Below are 21335 nucleotides of genomic sequence, written 5' to 3'. Positions count from 1 at the left end.
TGCTCTTTTTCTCTGCACCTTCCTCCTGCAACCCATTACAGCCACTCCACAAATTCTTAAGAGAAGGAGAAGCGTTTCAGAGCCTTAAAGGAGTCAAAGGTTGAGAATGGTCATCACATGCCTTTGAATTAGAACAGCGTTTACCAAATCTCTGTTACTGTTTTCTGCATTAAAACTGGAGGGGTTGATTTCCACTGTGTGTTGTAATATTTAATGACTTGCCCTCAAAGCAGATTCTTCCTTCACTGAGTTGAGGGCCTGGTCATTGCTGATCTGGATATTCCTGATTAGGAAGAAGCCTGCACAAAGCAGAGACTCATAAAGAGGTGCAGCAGGCAACCGCATCTGATGTTGAACATTTTCTTTATCTAGAAGGACTGAATGATCTGCTTATACTCGATGCAGAGAGATATAAGAGTTTTCTATTTTCAAGTGAAGACTTCTTGGAAGGGAGGGTAGGCCAGATCATGACTCGTGCACAGACGCAGAGGGGAGCCTTTTCCCAGGGCGGGAAAGTATACATTCATATCTCGGTGCAATGTAGCAGAATTAGACAGCAGGGCATCTATGAATGGGCAGGTGCATTATGATCACAGGAGTCTTTAATTATCTAATTAACTTTATGTCCCATCACACAAGTTCCCTTATGGTACACCATTTGGAATTTGCCAGATTACTAAATTCAGATCCCTCCTTGAGGCATGGAATTAGTGGGTGGGATTTTTCTTGGGGCGCAAATCAATTTGCTCTACATCTACATTCTTTCAGTACTAAAATGGGAACAATACTGGTCTGCCTTACAGGGCAGGGAGGTGTTAAGAAGTATAAATAACTAAATGTGGTCTTCACTATTTATCTGTTCAGACTGTCTCATCTGGAGTCCTTTAATGCTGAACCATCTTCTGCCCCGAGGGTCGCAATCCCTTCTGGAAAACCTTCTGAGAGCTGCGTGCCAGTGGTGGGCAAGGCCAGAGGCAGAAGTGGGCAGAGCAATCGGGATAAATTTTTATCTTTGTTCAGCAGGCTAATTTCTAAACACCCCTCTCTCTATTTCATCCATGGAAGCAAGAAGTTTTAGCAGAGTTCAAGGACATATTCTGGACAAGGAAAAATACTGTGTGAGCCAGAGCCAATGAGGTTGTGTGGCTAAGGGAGTGGGCATGTGGCTCGGGGAGAGTTATGAGGGCCAGATAGAGAGGCCTAGAGGGCCACCGTTAACTCTTGAGCTTGAGGTTCCCCACCCCTGCTTCAATGTTTTATTTCTCCCTCCAAAAAAATACCCTCTTCCTCCCTGCCCAAGCTGAAAGAAATCCTGTAAATGTATTGTCTGTTTTCAGGCCCTCAGTACCGGCTGGAGAAGCAGAACGAGCCCAACGTCCCTGTTGACTTAGACTGTACCTTGGAGAGCCAGAGCACTTTGGAATTCTGCCTCGTCCGCGAGAATAGTACGTTGTTGGCCCTTTCCCTCCCTCTCTTGCGCTCTCGTAAAAGCTGCTTAAGGTCACATTGTTTATGTCCTCTAGATCCCCCGGGCTGGGCAAGCAAAGTTGGAAGAAGATCTGGCTATTTCTTTATTTTCTTCCTTCCTCTTCCCAACCGCCCCCCAAAGCCATCTTCCCTCCCTGCCAGAAAGACTTCTCTTTCCAAAACTACAGTGATTGATTTCCATACCTTTTCGGTTAAATAGTCTGCACCCTATCACTTCATGATTAATCTGTTTTCTGCTAACCTCTGTGCTTGTGAAGTTACGAGCCTGTTATGAACCTCTCCCTTTCCCTCTCCCTCTCTCTCCTGCCCCAGTCACCGATCTACCCTTCTGCTCCAAGAAACCTGAGCAAGGATGGCCTGGCTTGTTACAGAGGTTGACCCCTTCTTCTCAGGCTTTTACCAGCATTCCTTCTACATTTTATTTGTTTAAAAGCATTTCTAAACCACATAATCTTTAATCTCTTAAACCAGCCCGCCAGATCCATTGCTTATTGACCAATCAGGTCATTCTTACATAGTGGGGTGGAGAACCATTTTAGCTGCATGGGCTGGATCCTTATCAAGATCAACCTCGCAGGCCAAATCTGAAAGGTGGGTGGGTGAACTTGCATTCTCAATAGTGGTTTAACTTTCAGTCCCTCTTCCCAGGAGACTCTGGGAATTGTAGTTCCAGGAGGGAACTAAGGGTCTCCTAACAACTCTCAGTGGCCTTAACAAACTACAGCTCCCAGGATGCTTTTGGGGAAGCCAAAACTGTTTAAAGTAGCATAAGCTTGTCTACACAAAAATGTTTTAAGCAGGCCCCAAAAAGAGTTTGGTGAAAGAGCCTGTCTGATGTCAGTAGACCATCATGGGCTGAGTGAGGTCCACTCCCTTGACTCAGAGGTCATGAGACTTCTGAAGCTCTTTTGTAAGTGTCTCTGAGAACTTCTTGAAGCTATAAAGCATAATGTAAGTATTCTAAATAAATAAGCACACAAACAAAGAAACAGCCCAAGTGAGCTTTCTTGCTTATCATATCTTTATCTCATCTTTTTTTCTCCAAGGGGCTCCAGGTGGCATTCCTGGTTCACCCCCTCATTTAATCCACACAACAACCCTGTGAGGTAGGTGAGGCTGAGAGGGAGTGACTGGTCCTCAGCATCACCCAGAGAGCTTCATGGCTGAGTGGGAATTTGAACCCTGATTTCCCAGGTCCAAGTCCCAGATTCCAGCCGCTATACCACACTGGCTCTCATTTAAGAGGGCATTATCTCATAGCTCAATATATTTAAGTTTGCTGCTTCTTTTCTCTTAACTCAGTATTTAAGGCATATCAAAGTGGAGGGGAAAGAAAATGTGAGGAATTGGACAGCTGTGAATGAGCTCTTCACATCCTTTGGAAGTGGCTGCAATTGCACGATACGTTTCGGTCTAATTTTAGCTGCTGTAATTAAAGTTAGTTGTTTATTCTGATAAAGGAGTTTCAGTACAAGAGTTATTTCAGATGATCCACTCACGGTACGTATGTAATGTGTGTGATATGTATATGTGCAATATAGGATTGTGTGTGATATATGTGTGTGGGAGAGGATATCCATCCATTCTCTGCACAGAGCTGAACAGATGCTAGTGAAATGCAAGCCAAAATTCTCTTTTTCAGCCAGTGTATCATTTATATTTCAAAGGGATTAAGTTAAAAAAGAGGGCTTTGCGTTAGCACAAATACACAGCAAGATGTCTCCTTTTCCACAGAGCCCTTGCTGCTGTCAAAAGGATTAACAAAACACTTCCCATATTTGGGACTTTTGAAACATACAGTAAGACTCCTATTTGGAATGCCGTTGCCTATTTTTTTTCTCCTCTCTCTTTCTCTCTCTCTCTTTTACGAGGTCCCCCAACTATTCACGCTTAATTTACTTTTATACCTCCCACCCAGCTTCTGGAAAGTTCCTGGTTCTCATTTCATCGTTAGATAGTAATTAGTATTCAAGGGAAATTGGTCTTAATATATTAAAATTGGTTAAGTGCCTTTAGACCTGTACCAAAGCCAATGTCTTATTGGAAAATGTAATTGGGGACGCTGTGTATGTAATTAATTGAATTACAATTAAGAACTTTCATTAAGCAATATACTAGTACGTTGAAGTAATAAGGGAATGTGGGTCTTTTTGTGGGGGTGCTGCATGGTTAACCTTGTGTTGTTATTTTCTTGGAGAAACAGGAGATTTGTTCGGTCTCTGATGCAGGGGTGGCTTACCAGCTATGGTTGGGCTCCAGCTCCCATCAGCCCCCACCAGCTTGGTCAGCAGTTGGGGACAATGGAAGTTGCAGTCCAGTAACATCTAGGGGTCATAGTTTGGGCTCCCCTTGATTTGATGTTTGAAGCAGCAAGGCTAAAGATTACTTCTTCTGTATTGTTGATATGAACGTTTTGCCATTTTCTTGCACTGCTCCCAAGGCAGGAACATAGGAAGCTGCCTGGCACTGGGTCAGTTCATTGGGTCCATTCTAGGTCAATATTGTCTGCACTGATTGGACGTGCTTTAGGCAGGAGACTTTCACAGTCCTTCCTGGAGATGTGTCCTGAGCACACCCAGCCAAGGCAGGCAAGCAGCCAGTAGTTTAATTCTTTATTGACAAAAGCACATGCTTCCAGAAGTTCCTAAGGTGCACTGGATACACATGCTCCTAGTAACTACATAGCTGGCATTAAGTTTCCCAACTGAGCAGCTGAAGCAACAGTGGGACAAGCATGCCCCTCTCCCCCCTAGCTTAAGTACCCTCATCTGAAGAAGCAGAGTGCATGCAGCCTGAGACGTCTTCTGCGCTTCCCTCTTGAAGCCGCTCCTGGTTCTAGGAGACAGCAGGGAAGAGGGCAGTGGAGACTTGACCAGCCCACCCCTCACCTGAACAGCCTATTCCTGCGCCCCCACCTCCATCTCTTGACTGCTTGGACCCTTCCCCCTCCTTTAGCCCAGGCTCCTGACTCATGGGTGGCACCAAACCCCATAAATTGCTGCCCCTCTCTCCTGAGTTAGCCTCTGTCCCCCTGCCTTTGCCACACACTCATCAGAGCCCTGCTAAGATGCTGCCAGAGATTGAACCTGGGACATTCTGCATGCAAGGCAGATGCTCTGGCACTGAGCTACAGCCCTTAGGGCACGCCTTAGACAGAGTCAGGTGGTTGGTCCATCTAGCCCAATGTTATCCACATTCATTTGCAGTGGCTCCTTAGGGTTTCATACAAGAGGTTGTCTGCAAGTTTTACTCATGGTAAACCCAATGAAAGTAATGAACCTAGGTTTAGTCATGCATGGTATTTTCAATAGGTCTACTCTGAGAAGGACTGGCATTGGATACCATCCAGGGGATTGAATCTGTGACCTGGAGAGCTGCTGCCAGTCAGTGTAAATAGTATTGAGCCAGATAGACCAATGGTCTGACAGTATAAGGCAGTTCCTGTGTTCCTAATAAGCCTGGAGCTGCAGCCTGTTTGAGAAGAAGCCATACCCCCTAAAAGTAGAGGACTCGTGTGTTGGTTTCTTGGGGGATGGAGAGCCACTCTGCCAATCTGTGTGGAGGGAGGGGCCAAGGAGAAGCCATGCCCCAAAAGATAAAAGGGAGTCTGTCAGTCTTGGGTAGAGGGGAGCAGGCAGGAAGCAGAACTCTTCTATAAAATGGGACTGGTCTTAGTCCCAGGCTCCCATCTAGTGGAAGAATTCATCCCGGAAGCCTGATCCAGGGATCCTGGTGCTGGCAGCTAGTCTTGATTTAAGGCTGTTTCCTGTGTTCTTATTGTCAGCTCATATCTCATAGATGGCTCACTATTTCTTTTCTTCTTTTTTGTCAGTGGTTTTCCTAATAATTTCTGTCCTTTCCCTGCTGTAAAGGAAAAGCAAACTAAAAAAAAGTTTAAACACAGTACCTTTCTCTGCTTCTGCAAAAGGTCCTGTCAAGGGGGCATTTGAGAAAGGTGCTATTTCTCAGAATCATGGCAGTGGCTGTGACTTCAAACAATGAAATGGGTCCATGTTCTTAAGAATGCACATGAAATAATTTCAACAAAGGCTCTTAAAATCTGCTGTGTGGGAATTCCGTTTATGTTTTATTTAGTCTTTGTGGCTCAGTCTTGGATTGATTTAAAGCACAATGCTACTTTTACTCAAAAGCAAGCCCACTGTGGTCAGTGGGGCTTGCTCCCTAGTAATGGTGCATAGGGTGGGATCCAAAGACTGGAGACCAGCCGTTCCCCAACCTGGTGTTTCCAGACATTGCTGGGACTACAACTACCATCAGCCCCTAGGCAACATGGCCAATGGCCAGGGTTGATGGGAGTTGTAGTCCCAATCTCTGGAAGGTGCCTGCTTGCAGAATTCTGGTCTCCCTCCCCACTTCCACTGAAATTACACCACCACCCCTGGGGCATGGGTGTGTGTGTTTCTGGCGTTTTGTTGTTTTTCCCTTCCAGATCCTCGCATAGCTATTCCTGACATGCCAGCTGCTGTTGCCAACACTGCCACTCAGCTGTTGCTTAGAGCTTCACATATTCTCCAACAACTCCAACTTCCTGCTAATTCTGTTTCTCCTGCGTGGGTGCTGTTTCATGGGCCTTAACCCTTTTGACTCAGCTGCTTGAACATGGCATTTGTGAAGCTTACTATCTGTCATAAGGGGCAAACAGATACACCCCAGCACCCTGAGTCACATGGGGCACAAGCACCAATGCCTCTCTGTGCAGCCGAGGGTCCGATTTCCGACTCCCTAATTCAAGTATTTGCATATATATATGCAAATATATATACCCCGACTCTTACACGGGAAGACACCCGAAGACACCAAAACCTGCATTCCTGTACCCGTGAAAATCTACGAAAGCAAATATATATATATATGTATATATGTATATATATATGCTTTCGTAGATTTTCACGGGTACAGGAATGCAGGTTTTGGTGTCTTCGGGTGTCTTCCCGTGTAAGAGTCGGGGTGTCTGTGCGACGTTTCGACGAGGTCTCACTCGTCATCTTCAGGCTGGTGCTTTCGGCTTCTTGTTACTGGAACAGAGCAGAATCTGGTGTTTGAGTTCCTATAAATACTGTTGAGGGGTGTGGTGTATAGCCTCCAACATTCTGGGCAGAGAGGAAGTTCCTAGATTAGTGTGCCTCTTCTTCTTTTGTTCCTTAATTACTTGAGGGATATCTTGAGTGATTTCATGAGTGATATTCTGAATACCACTGGGTGGGTCATTAAGTGTAGATTAGTTGCTAAAGCTTTTGTGTCTTGACCTCTTGAGCTTGTGAAGAGTTTTTCTGAGAAGATGGCTGTGCTGCATTTAGTTGTGCTCTGGCTTGGCTTCGTGTATAGGGGCGAGCTGTGGTTTTGTGCCTTGTGCCAGCCAGATCTGTGTAGGGATTGCAGGGGGGTGCAGCATCCGGAGGTGCCACTATAGTTTGGCTACTGGATGGAGTCTGTAATATGTCTGTGGAGAGGGTCTGGGTTTGGGTCTGGTGTGGTTGATTGGTGACGGCGTTCTGTGTGCCTCTGGTTCTGGTGTCGGTTTTTGTGGGGAGGGCTAATTTCCAGATGTCTGGCAGGCGGGACGTGTCGTCACGCTTGTTCATGTTGTGAGGGTGTTTCTCTATCTCGATGGCTTCCATGATTATTCTCTTGTGGTGATGTTCCATGTTAAAGAGCAATTTGGAATCTGCAAAATTAATTTCGTGTCCTGTTTCTTTCATGTGTTGGAAAAGAGAGGAAGTTTTTTCTTCTTTTTTGACGGCATTCTTGTGTTCTGCGATACGTGCATTTATTCGTCTGTTTGTTTGTCCAATGTACGTGGCTGGGCAGACTTTGCAGGGTATTTCATAGACCCCTTGGTTTTCCAGCTGGATTTTGTCTTTTGGGTTTCTGAGGATATTGGCTATTTTTTGGTTGGTGCAGAAGGCTGTTTTGATATTGTGTTTATGGAGGATTTTGCTGATTTTGTCTGTAGTGCCCTTGATATAAGGAAGGAGGGCCATGCCATTGTTTTCTTCTGTGTCTTGGTTTTTGGGGGGTGTTTCTTTTTGGATTAGCTTCGTAACCCTGTTTTTCTGGTATCCATTGGAGATTAACACATTTGAGAGATTCTGTAACTCAGTTGTCAAGTGGTCTTTGTCAGCCAGGCGTTTGGTTCTGGAGATGAGAGTCTTGGCTACGGAGTTTATTTGTGCAGGGTGGTGGTGTGATTGTGCATGTAAGTAGCGGTTGGTGTGTGTTTTTTTCTGGTAGATAGTGTGTCCTAGGGAGCCATCAGGTTTTTTGTAGATTAGGACGTCAAGAAAGGGGAGTTGGTTGTTGTCTTCTATTTCCATAGTGAATTGTATTTTGGGGTGTAGGCTGTTGAGATGTGTGAGGAAGCTATCTAGTTTTTCTTTCCCGTGTGGCCAAATTACAAAGGTGTCGTCAACATATCTGAGCCAAAGTTTGGGTTTGTGTTCTGACTTGTCTAAAGCATTGGTTTCAAAGTGTTCCATGTACAAATTTGCGATGACCGGTGAGAGGGGTGATCCCATAGGTGCTCCTTCTATCTGTTTGTATCTTTGTCCATTGTGGATGAAGTACGTGTTGGTTAGGCAGTGGTTGGTCAGGTCCAGGATGGTCAGGTCCCTATGCAGGGACTGCCTAACCAACACGTACTTCATCCACAATGGACAAAGATACAAACAGATAGAAGGAGCACCTATGGGATCACCCCTCTCACCGGTCATCGCAAATTTGTACATGGAACACTTTGAAACCAATGCTTTAGACAAGTCAGAACACAAACCCAAACTTTGGCTCAGATATGTTGACGACACCTTTGTAATTTGGCCACACGGGAAAGAAAAACTAGATAGCTTCCTCACACATCTCAACAGCCTACACCCCAAAATACAATTCACTATGGAAATAGAAGACAACAACCAACTCCCCTTTCTTGACGTCCTAATCTACAAAAAACCTGATGGCTCCCTAGGACACACTATCTACCAGAAAAAAACACACACCAACCGCTACTTACATGCACAATCACACCACCACCCTGCACAAATAAACTCCGTAGCCAAGACTCTCATCTCCAGAACCAAACGCCTGGCTGACAAAGACCACTTGACAACTGAGTTACAGAATCTCTCAAATGTGTTAATCTCCAATGGATACCAGAAAAACAGGGTTACGAAGCTAATCCAAAAAGAAACACCCCCCAAAAACCAAGACACAGAAGAAAACAATGGCATGGCCCTCCTTCCTTATATCAAGGGCACTACAGACAAAATCAGCAAAATCCTCCATAAACACAATATCAAAACAGCCTTCTGCACCAACCAAAAAATAGCCAATATCCTCAGAAACCCAAAAGACAAAATCCAGCTGGAAAACCAAGGGGTCTATGAAATACCCTGCAAAGTCTGCCCAGCCACGTACATTGGACAAACAAACAGACGAATAAATGCACGTATCGCAGAACACAAGAATGCCGTCAAAAAAGAAGAAAAAACTTCCTCTCTTTTCCAACACATGAAAGAAACAGGACACGAAATTAATTTTGCAGATTCCAAATTGCTCTTTAACATGGAACATCACCACAAGAGAATAATCATGGAAGCCATCGAGATAGAGAAACACCCTCACAACATGAACAAGCGTGACGACACGTCCCGCCTGCCAGACATCTGGAAATTAGCCCTCCCCACAAAAACCGACACCAGAACCAGAGGCACACAGAACGCCGTCACCAATCAACCACACCAGACCCAAACCCAGACCCTCTCCACAGACATATTACAGACTCCATCCAGTAGCCAAACTATAGTGGCACCTCCGGATGCTGCACCCCCCTGCAATCCCTACACAGATCTGGCTGGCACAAGGCACAAAACCACAGCTCGCCCCTATACACGAAGCCAAGCCAGAGCACAACTAAATGCAGCACAGCCATCTTCTCAGAAAAACTCTTCACAAGCTCAAGAGGTCAAGACACAAAAGCTTTAGCAACTAATCTACACTTAATGACCCACCCAGTGGTATTCAGAATATCACTCATGAAATCACTCAAGATATCCCTCAAGTAATTAAGGAACAAAAGAAGAAGAGGCACACTAATCTAGGAACTTCCTCTCTGCCCAGAACGTTGGAGGCTATACACCACACCCCTCAACAGTATTTATAGGAACTCAAACACCAGATTCTGCTCTGTTCCAGTAACAAGAAGCCGAAAGCACCAGCCTGAAGATGACGAGTGAGACCTCGTCGAAACGTCGCACAGACACCCCGACTCTTACACGGGAAGACACCCGAAGACACCAAAACCTGTATGTATATATATATATATATATATATATATATATATATATATATATATCGTTGATTTTGTACCCTTTATTTTGTTCATTTATATATCACATTGTTGTTGCACCATTTCTCCCAATGAAGTCAGTGGCAGTGTTGCCTGTGAGGTTGGTTCTTGCAACTTTCCAAAGATATGGGTTCTAGATTATTATCAAGGGAGTTAATAAGTGAGCATGCTTACTTGTATTACTGATTCACAGTGCGGGTGCCTTAGAGCAGGAGCGGGGAAATCATTTTCAGCCTGAGGGCCACATTCCTTCTGTGCAGCCTTCCAGGGGCCACATGCCGGTGTTGGTTGGAGCCAAAGTGTGTGGGGCAACAAATGTTAATGTTACATTTGTATAGAAAGCTAGTTTCGTACATACACACCTCTATCTTACTCACAGACAACCAAAAGGCATTATCAGAGTTCAAGGACATATTCTAGCCAGGAACAAAAACACACAAGGAGGGTGAAAAGCAAGACCAATAGAGAGGCCTAGAACAGCCCCTCTTAGAGGTCCAGAGAGGTCAGATTTGTTCATATAATCAGCTGGTCTGAGAGGACATTGCTGTCTAATCTTGTGCCATCAGAACAAGTATATTTTTATTCATATTTATTAATGCTTTTAAACAGTTCAGTATAATAAAATCTGCATCAGTTAACAAAAAAGATCAAGACTTTTACCTAACTACAAATCTTAATTGCTTAAATTTGCAGCTCTACGTGAGAGAGTCTGCCGTATTTAGGCACAACACACATAAAAACAAGTTGTGAAGTTTATCAGATGTCAAAAAATCAGCAAGTGTCTTAAGTTTGAGGGTCTCCTTTGAGCTCAAATTCTTTTGAGTAAATTTAGAAGGCCAGATTCAGCCACCTCTGAGCCTGAGGTCGCCCCCCACCCCACCTTAAAGCCCTCCCTTTATCCAGTGTTTATCAAGGCTGAGAAGTGTAGTCAAGACATTGGTGAGATGAGGAGTGAACAGTCTCCAGCCCTTGGCATACCTTCAAAAAGCCTCTGTGAGCAGTCAGTTGAGACCCCTTGCAAAAGCAGCCTCTTCCTTCCACAACAACCAGAGTAAAGGGAGGTTGATTAGGGAGGCATCCCCCAACTTTCTTCTTGCCAACTGCTGGCTTTGAACAGTCAGCATGTGTTGCCCAACCATTTACCCCAAGGGAATGAGACCCTCAACAGAAAAAAAAGTTGCCACCCTATGTTAGATTAATCAATTAAATGTTTCGATTAAAAAGTGCTGCTGCTGAATCTGCAAATTTTATTAAATTGTTGCAGAGAATGAAATCAATTCATCATAGTAAACAATAAAACTGTTTTAATCAATTAATCAAATGAACTTCTGATTCAAAATCAATGCTTTTATTCAGCAGAGATTATTAGCTTACAGTTTTTGATAGATTAAAAAGCTAATAAACCAGTAGGTCATATTCATTCATCCCTTATAAAAAGGTTAGGCTTTCAAACGCCATTTTGAAAGAGGCATTCTTTCTTGCTTGTGAGAGAGAAAGGGGAATATCTCTACAAAACCTGAGGCAGGATTTCAACCTGCCATTTCCCAAGTCCAAGCCCTAACCCTAGCTCACCATAGCTCTTACCCCAGGGTTCATGTTCCTAGTTACACAACTGAGCATTTGAAAGAGGCTCTCAATGACTTTTATTTTTAGACTTCATTTATGTATTCCTGTGATGCTTCTCAAAATGATTTCACAATGCCATTATATGTAAAAGAATTACATATATAGAAACCATTACACACACTGGTCATGCTGGCCTTACTCTGCCTCCTCGGAGGGAGCAGTGCTTCTGAATACCAGATGCTAGAAACCACAGGAGGGGAGAGTTGCGCTTGTGCTTGTGGATTTTCCACCTTGGTTGGCTACTGTGAGAACAAGATGCTGGACTAAACGTTCTTATACAGGCACCCCACAGTGTGGCTGTGTATGTGTGTGGTGACAGGAAATAAATAAGTAGGATCATACCAGGAAACAACAGGAGAGAGCTGGAGATCTGAAGATGACAGACTGAAGTAGAGCTCATCCGGAGACCCTCCTGCGCCAAGCCGGGCTCCCCAAAGACAGGGCCGCCCAGACAACTACCAGTACAGTGGTACCTCGGGTTACAGACGCTTCAGGTTACAGACTCCACTAACCCAGAAATAGTACCTCAGGTTAAGAACTTTGCTTCAGGATGAGAACAGAAATCGTGCTCTGGAGTGTGGCAGCAACAGGAGGCCCCATTAGCTAAAGTGGTGCTTCAGGTTAAGAACAGTTTCAGGTTAAGTACGGACCTCCGGAACAAATTAAGTTCTTAACCCAAGGTACCACTGTAAAGAGAAGAAAGGAAGAAGAGGGAGGGAATGGGGCAAGAGGCACAGGGGCAACGGAAAGGGGACACCCGCAGCTTCACCACCATTGGGATTCTGCTGCCGCTCCTGCTGGCTTCCCTCCACCAGCCTCACTGAGCAAGTGGAGGCTCCCTGCCTCCATCCATCCCCCCCCCCAACGTGGCCATACCTGAGAGACTGACCTTCTCAGGGGGAGGAGAGAAAGGTGGTGACAGTGAAGGCATCGGCTTGCATGGAAAGTGAGCAAGGGCTCCTGGGGGGGAAATGGCGGCACCCAGGAAGGAAACCTGACTCAACCCTGCTTCCCACGCAACTCCCCCCTAAAGACCTCAAGCCCCGCAGGTCTCCTGGAGCCAGGTTTGTTCGCTCCCTCGGTTTATAAAGGAAAATCTTTTATCCCTTTCCTTCCCTTTTTATTTTTATTTTAAAGATGCTTTTTAGAGGACTGCAAGAAGATCAAACCTATCCATTCTTAAGGAAATCAGCCCAGAGTGCTCACTGGAAGGACAGATCCTGAAGCGGAGGCTCCAATACTTTGGCCACCTCATGAGAAGAGAAGACTCCCTGGAAAAGACCCTGATGCTGGGAAAGATGGAGGGCACAAGGAGAAGGGGACGACAGAGGACGAGATGGTTGGACAGTGTTCTCGAAGCTACCAGTCTCGAAGCTACCAGTTTGACCAAACTGCGGGAGGCAGTGGAAGACAGGAGTGCCTGGCGTGCTCTGGTCCATGGGGCCATGAAGAGTTGGACAAGACTAAATGACTAAACAACAACAACAACACTTTACGTGATTTCACTTATTCATGCGGGGGCCCAGAACATAGCCCCGCATAAGTGGGAGGATGCCTGTATATAAAAACAATTTTAAACAGTTTGAGATTCTGATCGGAATAAAATACTCCTGCTCGGAAGGCTTGTTGAAAGAGGAAAGTTGAATCTGGAGCATGGATCATTACTTTTTGTTCAGCTGTGTTCTTGGTTATATGTTATGATAATAGTCCATAGCATGGTCACATTAACCTGGGAATCTGTAGTAGAAAAACACTGTCATGACTCCGGAGGAGTCATTACCATACACCTACCTGCGTAGGACTGGTGTGGTTACTGTGGCATGCAGTGTTGCATTTGCTGAGAGATCCCATTTGTTGTGAGGCACAAAGGAAGTCAAACAAGCCTGATTTACTTTTTACAGTTTCAGAAGTCCTGTTGGATTTTGCGTGGCACAGCATTGGGGTGTGAAATTGCAATGACGGGGCCATCTGCCTTAATCCTTGTATCCCAATTGAACCTTTCCCTCCCTGCGTTTTATTTAGAGTGATTATGCAGCTTTTCAGAGCATATTTTATCTGGTTTACCCCACCCCACCCCACCAGTTCTCTGTTAAATGGACTCTATTATTATGAAGACTAAAGGACAGAGTCTGGAGGTCTCACCCTTTAAAAAAAGAAAAAAGAAAGCTTGTGTTCTCATCCTTGCCATTTAATTTTGCCTGCTGAAATTACACACGCTTAAATTACACCCAGGGCCAGTGAGAGCCTGCCCAAACTTGGGACCAGTTCATCATCTGGTCCCCCCTCATGGGGAAGGGAGTTCCACAATTTGCTTGGCTGGCCAGCAGAAGCACCTTTCCACCAGTCACTGCTTGGCCACATGGATTCTGTAGTTGTGAGAGCATCTTCTGCGGATCAGTATCTCTACAGGGACAGCTTTGGGGCCACTACTGCTTGGGGAGCTGGTCTGGTGGTGGAGCATGCCTGTTGTGAACAAGCTAGTCAGATGTTGACTCAACAGCTGAAACAAACAGTACAAGGCAGCACCCATTTGCATGGCCAGCGTTGTGTTAATAGTGTTGTTGTTTAATCAGAGGGGAAGTTTACACCATCTAACGGGAGTTGTAGTCCAAATCAAACCAAAGCTCTGCTAGCAGCAGACCAGATCACCCTCCATTTCACCAAGCTGTGGTATGGACTTTGGGTAGTTCTGTGGTGCCTTTTTGACTACCCTGACCCTTATTACATGAAATTTGTACCTGTTCTCAGGTATGTTGTTCAGTATTGTGTGCAGACCAGCAAATACCTGGACATGCTGAGAACTGAACTAGATTCCAACCTCTGCACGACTCAGGGGCTTGGCAAAAATAGCCTCAATAGCTCTTCATCTGCTCCCTCACAAGTGGATATCATGATTGGTTTCTGCTCCTCCTCATCCTTGTACCGACTTCCCTTTCTTGTGGATTCCTTGTCTGTGCCACAGGGAGCTTAGGGGTGGGCCATGCACGGCCCCTACTCACCCCTTGTGCTTGCCTGTTTCTCTTCCTCCCCTTGGCTCTGTAAGCCCCAGCTTCCTTTGTTACACCAATCCTACACCTTTTCCTCTTCACACACACTCATTTGCATCCTTGGGCAGCGGCCAAGGCCCTGGCAGGATCCAGTGCCACAGTGCCTGCCCTTGCCCCATGCCTTAATTTGTTTTGTAGCCCAGCTCTCAGAGCAGCACCCAGTGACTGGATCCAGACAGCCTTTTAACTCCCCACGATTCCCCCAACCTGTCATCTCTCTGGTAGAGCATTGTAGAGGAGCTAAAAGGATGGTCAGGTCCAAGCACCCATCACTGCTTTCAGCAGTGTCAGCCTGACCATGTAAGGTCAGGTCTCACCGACAAAGAAAGCCCCCCCCCCAACTTAGAACTGGCCCTCTTGTTGACCAGGGTGTGCTTCTCAGTCCTAATGTAATATGTAGTTTGTTCCCAGATCACTTCTCACGGGAATAGATAGCTTCCTAGCTCCCACTAGGTGACACACTATAGACACAGCCATACCATATACCGTATTTTTCGCTCTATAAGACGCACCAGACCACAAGACGCACCTAGTTTTTGGAGGAGGAAAACAAGAAAAAAAATATTCTGAATCTCAGAAGCCAGAACAGCAAGAGGGATCACTGCACAGTGAAAGCAGCAATCCCTCTTGCTATTCTGGCTTCTGGGATAGCTGCGCAGCCTGCATTCGCTCCATAAGACGCACACACATTTCCCCTTACTTTTTAGGAGGGAAAAAGTGAGTCTTATAGAGCAAAAAATACGGTATTTAAAGCACTATGGTACAAATTTAAGCAGTTATGGCTTCCCCCAAATAATTCTGTGTTCTGTGGTTTCACAGGTACAACTCCCAGAGTGATTAAACAATACTCTTCCCAGGAGTCCCTGCCAGTTGTAGCTCTTTGAGGGGAACAGGGGTCTCCTAACGACTGTCAGCACCTTTAACAAGCTCCCAGAATCTGGGGGGCGGGGGGGAACGGGGAAGACTGTTTAAACTGGTATCAAAGTGCTTTAAATGTACCGCATGAATGTGACCTCTGAGAACCCAGTATAAGCCTATCACAAAATGCTTCAGGGCAACCAGGCTGGCCCCTTCCCACCTTCAGAGCAGCTCAGTGGTTTGGGATATCAGTTTGCCCACCCGGGGATTAGAAGGTCAGAGCTCTGGAAGCATTATTACCACACTGAGCCCTTTCCAGCAATGTAAAAGTCTTGCGTAGAATTAATGTACAGAAATTGGCAAGCCATGTTCCCCTTTTTACTGCCACTTTTCAGGCCTCTCTGCTAAAATCCCATCTTCTCATTTATTAAAAAAAATTCTTTCTCATATATATATATATATATATATATATATATATATATATATATATATGCTTTCGTAGATTTTCACGGGTACAGGAATGCAGGTTTTGGTGTCTTCGGGTGTCTTCCCGTGTAAGAGTCGGGGTGTCTGTGCGACGTTTCGACGAGGTCTCACTCGTCATCTTCAGGCTGGTGCTTTCGGCTTCTTGTTACTGGAACAGAGCAGAATCTGGTGTTTGAGTTCCTATAAATACTGTTGAGGGGTGTGGTGTATAGCCTCCAACGTTCTGGGCAGAGAGGAAGTTCCTAGATTAGTGTGCCTCTTCTTCTTTTGTTCCTTAATTACTTGAGGGATATCTTGAGTGATTTCATGAGTGATATTCTGAATACCACTGGGTGGGTCATTAAGTGTAGATTAGTTGCTAAAGCTTTTGTGTCTTGACCTCTTGAGCTTGTGAAGAGTTTTTCTGAGAAGATGGCTGTGCTGCATTTAGTTGTGCTCTGGCTTGGCTTCGTGTATAGGGGCGAGCTGTGGTTTTGTGCCTTGTGCCAGCCAGATCTGTGTAGGGATTGCAGGGGGGTGCAGCATCCGGAGGTGCCACTATAGTTTGGCTACTGGATGGAGTCTGTAATATGTCTGTGGAGAGGGTCTGGGTTTGGGTCTGGTGTGGTTGATTGGTGACGGCGTTCTGTGTGCCTCTGGTTCTGGTGTCGGTTTTTGTGGGGAGGGCTAATTTCCAGATGTCTGGCAGGCGGGACGTGTCGTCACGCTTGTTCATGTTGTGAGGGTGTTTCTCTATCTCGATGGCTTCCATGATTATTCTCTTGTGGTGATGTTCCATGTTAAAGAGCAATTTGGAATCTGCAAAATTAATTTCGTGTCCTGTTTCTTTCATGTGTTGGAAAAGAGAGGAAGTTTTTTCTTCTTTTTTGACGGCATTCTTGTGTTCTGCGATACGTGCATTTATTCGTCTGTTTGTTTGTCCAATGTACGTGGCTGGGCAGACTTTGCAGGGTATTTCATAGACCCCTTGGTTTTCCAGCTGGATTTTGTCTTTTGGGTTTCTGAGGATATTGGCTATTTTTTGGTTGGTGCAGAATCCAAAAAGAAACACCCCCCAAAAGCTAATCCAAAAAGAAACACCCCCCAAAAACCAAGACACAGAAGAAAACAATGGCATGGCCCTCCTTCCTTATATCAAGGGCACTACAGACAAAATCAGCAAAATCCTCCATAAACACAATATCAAAACAGCCTTCTGCACCAACCAAAAAATAGCCAATATCCTCAGAAACCCAAAAGACAAAATCCAGCTGGAAAACCAAGGGGTCTATGAAATACCCTGCAAAGTCTGCCCAGCCACGTACATTGGACAAACAAACAGACGAATAAATGCACGTATCGCAGAACACAAGAATGCCGTCAAAAAAGAAGAAAAAACTTCCTCTCTTTTCCAACACATGAAAGAAACAGGACACGAAATTAATTTTGCAGATTCCAAATTGCTCTTTAACATGGAACATCACCACAAGAGAATAATCATGGAAGCCATCGAGATAGAGAAACACCCTCACAACATGAACAAGCGTGACGACACGTCCCGCCTGCCAGACATCTGGAAATTAGCCCTCCCCACAAAAACCGACACCAGAACCAGAGGCACACAGAACGCCGTCACCAATCAACCACACCAGACCCAAACCCAGACCCTCTCCACAGACATATTACAGACTCCATCCAGTAGCCAAACTATAGTGGCACCTCCGGATGCTGCACCCCCCTGCAATCCCTACACAGATCTGGCTGGCACAAGGCACAAAACCACAGCTCGCCCCTATACACGAAGCCAAGCCAGAGCACAACTAAATGCAGCACAGCCATCTTCTCAGAAAAACTCTTCACAAGCTCAAGAGGTCAAGACACAAAAGCTTTAGCAACTAATCTACACTTAATGACCCACCCAGTGGTATTCAGAATATCACTCATGAAATCACTCAAGATATCCCTCAAGTAATTAAGGAACAAAAGAAGAAGAGGCACACTAATCTAGGAACTTCCTCTCTGCCCAGAACGTTGGAGGCTATACACCACACCCCTCAACAGTATTTATAGGAACTCAAACACCAGATTCTGCTCTGTTCCAGTAACAAGAAGCCGAAAGCACCAGCCTGAAGATGACGAGTGAGACCTCGTCGAAACGTCGCACAGACACCCCGACTCTTACACGGGAAGACACCCGAAGACACCAAAACCTGCATATATATATATATATATACACACACACACACACACACACACACACACATATATATATATATATTCATTAATCTCTCATGACAAAATTTAGGGCTGCGAAACTGGCAGTTGTTTCGGCTTTTAGGACTACATTAGCTGGCGTATTAAACAAAATGTGTCACTCTCGCAGTATCTTCTGCAAGAAGCTAAATCAATTTCCTCAGCCGTTTCCATGCACCACTTTATCTAAAAGCATCTGAATTATCATTTACAGCTAAGATGCTTTATTAGCAGCTGGCTTGAAAATTGCTCTATGGGAGAGAAAAAATTGTGTGTCACTTTATAGTAATTTTTAAATTGGTGTTAATCCAACATAGTAAAGTATTTTTTATATAAGGGGGGGGACCCAAAAACCGTTTTTCATAATTGTCATTTTGGCTTAATGAGATGTTATCTTTTTCTTCTTCTTCTTTATTTTTGGAAGCCAGCTCTGCCATGGCAGAGAGAATGCTATATGAAGTAAATAATATTTGGGGTTTCCATCATAGAACTGTAAACATACTGGACTTAACATACTACCTTCTCGTAACTGAAGGCTCAAGTTGGGCAACTTTAGCCAAAAGGTGGGGAGGGTGGGGGGGTGAGAGAGACACACAGAGAGAGAACACTGATATCTGACGCCTTTTGTGGGGAGTTTAAAAGCACACAAAAATAGCTATACCAAGTATCAACAGTGGGGTACTCATGGACCCACACAGCCCCCGCAAAAAACCTTCTCCAGTCCTCACAGCATCTCCTCCCCCCCACTTCCCCCATTGAAATAAGGCCTAAAAGAAGCATTGTATTGTAACCAATAAAACAGGTTGTGTGTTGAGTTAATAGTACAGTGGACACTCGGGTTGCAAACGTGATACATGTGGGAGGCACATTCGCAACCTGCAGCATTCGCAACCCGCAGCACCATGTCTGAGCACTCGCGGGTTGTGATTTGGCGCTTCTGCACATGCGCAAAACACAATTTAGTGCTTCTGCACATGTTCAAGCGCCAAAATCTGTAAGTAACCCGTTCCGGTACTTCTGGGTTCGGCGCAGTGCGCAACCCAAAAACATGCAACCTGAAGCATCTGTAACCCGAGGTATTACTGTATTTATGTTTGTTTGTCGTCCACAACAGTTTCTCTGGTTTGCCAATGAACCCACAAGCCCCACAAAGGTTGTGATCTCTGTGATGGTGTAGAGGAGAACCCTGCCAACATTCCCTGGCCATATCCACACCATACATTTAAGGCACTATGATACTACTTCACACAGTTATGGCTTCCACCAAAGCAACTTGGGAGCTGGAGTTTGTTAAGGGTTCTGAGAGCCGTTAGGATTCCCTTATTCCCCTCCCAGAGCTACAGTTCCCAGACTGGTTAAACAATCAGTACCTGAGACCCTACCTGCCCGCAGACCGTCTTGCCAGAGTGGTGCATGCTCTAGTTATCTCCCGCTTGGACTACTGCAATGCGCTCTACCTGGGGCTACCTTTGAAGGTGACTTGGAAACTACAACTAATCCAGAATGCGGCAGCTAGACTGGTGACCGGTCTTGAAAGATCTTCATTGGCTCCCAGTACGTTTCCGAGCACAATTCAAAGTGTTGGTGCTGACCTTTAAAGCTCTAAACGGCCTTGGTCCTGTATACCTAAAGGAGCATCTCCACCCCCATCATCCAGCCCAGACACTGAGGTCCAGCACCGAGGGCCTTCTGGCAGTTCCCTCGCTGTAAGAAGTGAGGTTGCAGGGAACCAGGCAGAGGGCCTTCTCGGTAGTGGCGCCTGCCCTGTAGAACACCCTCCCAGCAGATGTCAAGGCAATAAGGCAATGAGCAACTATTTTACTTTTAGGGAGGTTTTTAATGTCTGATGCTGTATTGTTTTTAATATTCGGTTGGAAAGAGTGGCTGGGAAAACACAGCCAGGTGGGCGGGGTATAAATTTATTATTATTATTATTATTATTATTATTATTATTATTATTATTATTATTATTATTCCTGGAGAACCCTGGACACTGTAGCTCTAAGAAGGAAATAGGGATCTGCTAACAACTCTCCGCACCTCTCGAAGAGGATCCAAAGGTTATTGGTCTCTCAGCTGAGTTGATGGAAAAACCTTGCAGTCCCTTTCCTTCAGAAAGAGGGGAGAGATATAAATTATTTGTCATCATCCTAATCTCGCTATCTACTTTTGCCTAATGAAGCTGGTTTATTAACAGAGCCAGTGGGGAGAGGCCTTGGAGGCCTCTGCCTTTCCTGTAACCAAATACAACAGACAAGATATTTGTGCTTATTTATTTATAAGAATATTTATAAACCACTAAGTCACAAAAACGTCAAGGCAATGTACAATAAAATAAACAAAAAACAAAAAAACTAATAATGAAGTACAGAACAAATTGCTAACACTGACTCAATAAGTTTGATTGACTAGCATAACTTTTCATTCATCCAGGTACATAACCTGCATTTTTAAAAATTCTGGTTTTGACCCAAAAGTGCATTTATTTGCTCACCTGCTTTGCAGTTCTGTCAATGACATTTGCATGGAATCCTTTTACCTTGCAGTGGTATGTCAACAGAACAGGCCCTCTTATGTTTTTGACCTTTCTTTTATTTTCTTTTTTCTTTTGGTGTAGGTTCGAGAGGCGAAGAGATCTCCGAAGAGGACCCACAGATTGACATTGCAACCGTCCAGGATATGTTAAGCAGCCACCATTACAAGTCTTTCAAAGTCAGCATGATCCACAGGCTTCGGTTCACCACAGACGTTCAGTTAGGTAAATTGGTTTGCCCCACTCAATGCTAACAAAAAACAACAACCCCATACATGTGATCATCTACCTACCATCTTTGGTTCCTAGTTTTTTCTTCACTGACATTTACAATATACCAGTTAGGGACTGGGCAGAGGAGGAATGGTGGAGACCGCCTCCTCCTCCCCTTTCTGACTCTTCCAGGGAGGAGGAAGAGGAAGACAGTATAGATTAACAAGTGGGTTGCAGGAGATCACAGTTCAGAGGCAGATGAGGGGGAAAGTTGGGAAATAATGGAAGAGGAGGAGGAGGAGGAGGGAGCGGGGCGACAACTGACAAACATGGTGTCTTTAGAAAGCATTACAGACCCTCCATCTCCCAGAACCCAGTGAGCCTTGAAAGTAAAAGAGCAAAGAGCTCAAAGACAGAGGGCCCGTAGCAGCATCCATAGGAGAGACGATGAGATTGACGAATGAGGAAATGGGAGAGACGGGGTGGATATTCA

The 21335-nt window shown here is 45.1% G+C and overlaps 1 protein-coding gene across 10 annotated transcripts in view; it reads left to right on the top strand.

Moving 5' to 3' along the window:
• MAPKAP1 (MAPK associated protein 1) overlaps positions 1–21335 on the top strand; it is a 199567-nt gene that overhangs the window by 129058 nt on the left and 49174 nt on the right. For 7 of the 10 annotated variants that reach the window (XR_014215512.1, XM_082207703.1, XM_082207705.1 and 4 more), the window contains 2 exons: positions 1338–1445; positions 20714–20854. Coding sequence is in view for 9 of the 10 variants with exons in the window: in XM_082207703.1 (XP_082063829.1) it covers positions 1338–1445; positions 20714–20854 (249 nt within the window). In the remaining variant the exon portion in view is untranslated. The remainder of the gene's footprint in view (positions 1–1337; positions 1446–20713; positions 20855–21335) is intronic. The other 3 variants (XM_082207708.1, XM_082207706.1, XM_082207704.1) reach the window with 1 other exon arrangement.

The sequence above is a fragment of the Podarcis vaucheri genome (assembly GCF_965113315.1).
Source record: "Podarcis vaucheri genome assembly, chromosome: Z".
In the NCBI taxonomy this organism is placed as follows: domain Eukaryota; kingdom Metazoa; phylum Chordata; class Lepidosauria; order Squamata; family Lacertidae; genus Podarcis; species Podarcis vaucheri.
Note: the sequence above shows the minus strand (reverse complement) of the source record. Positions and strands in the feature narration are given on the sequence as shown.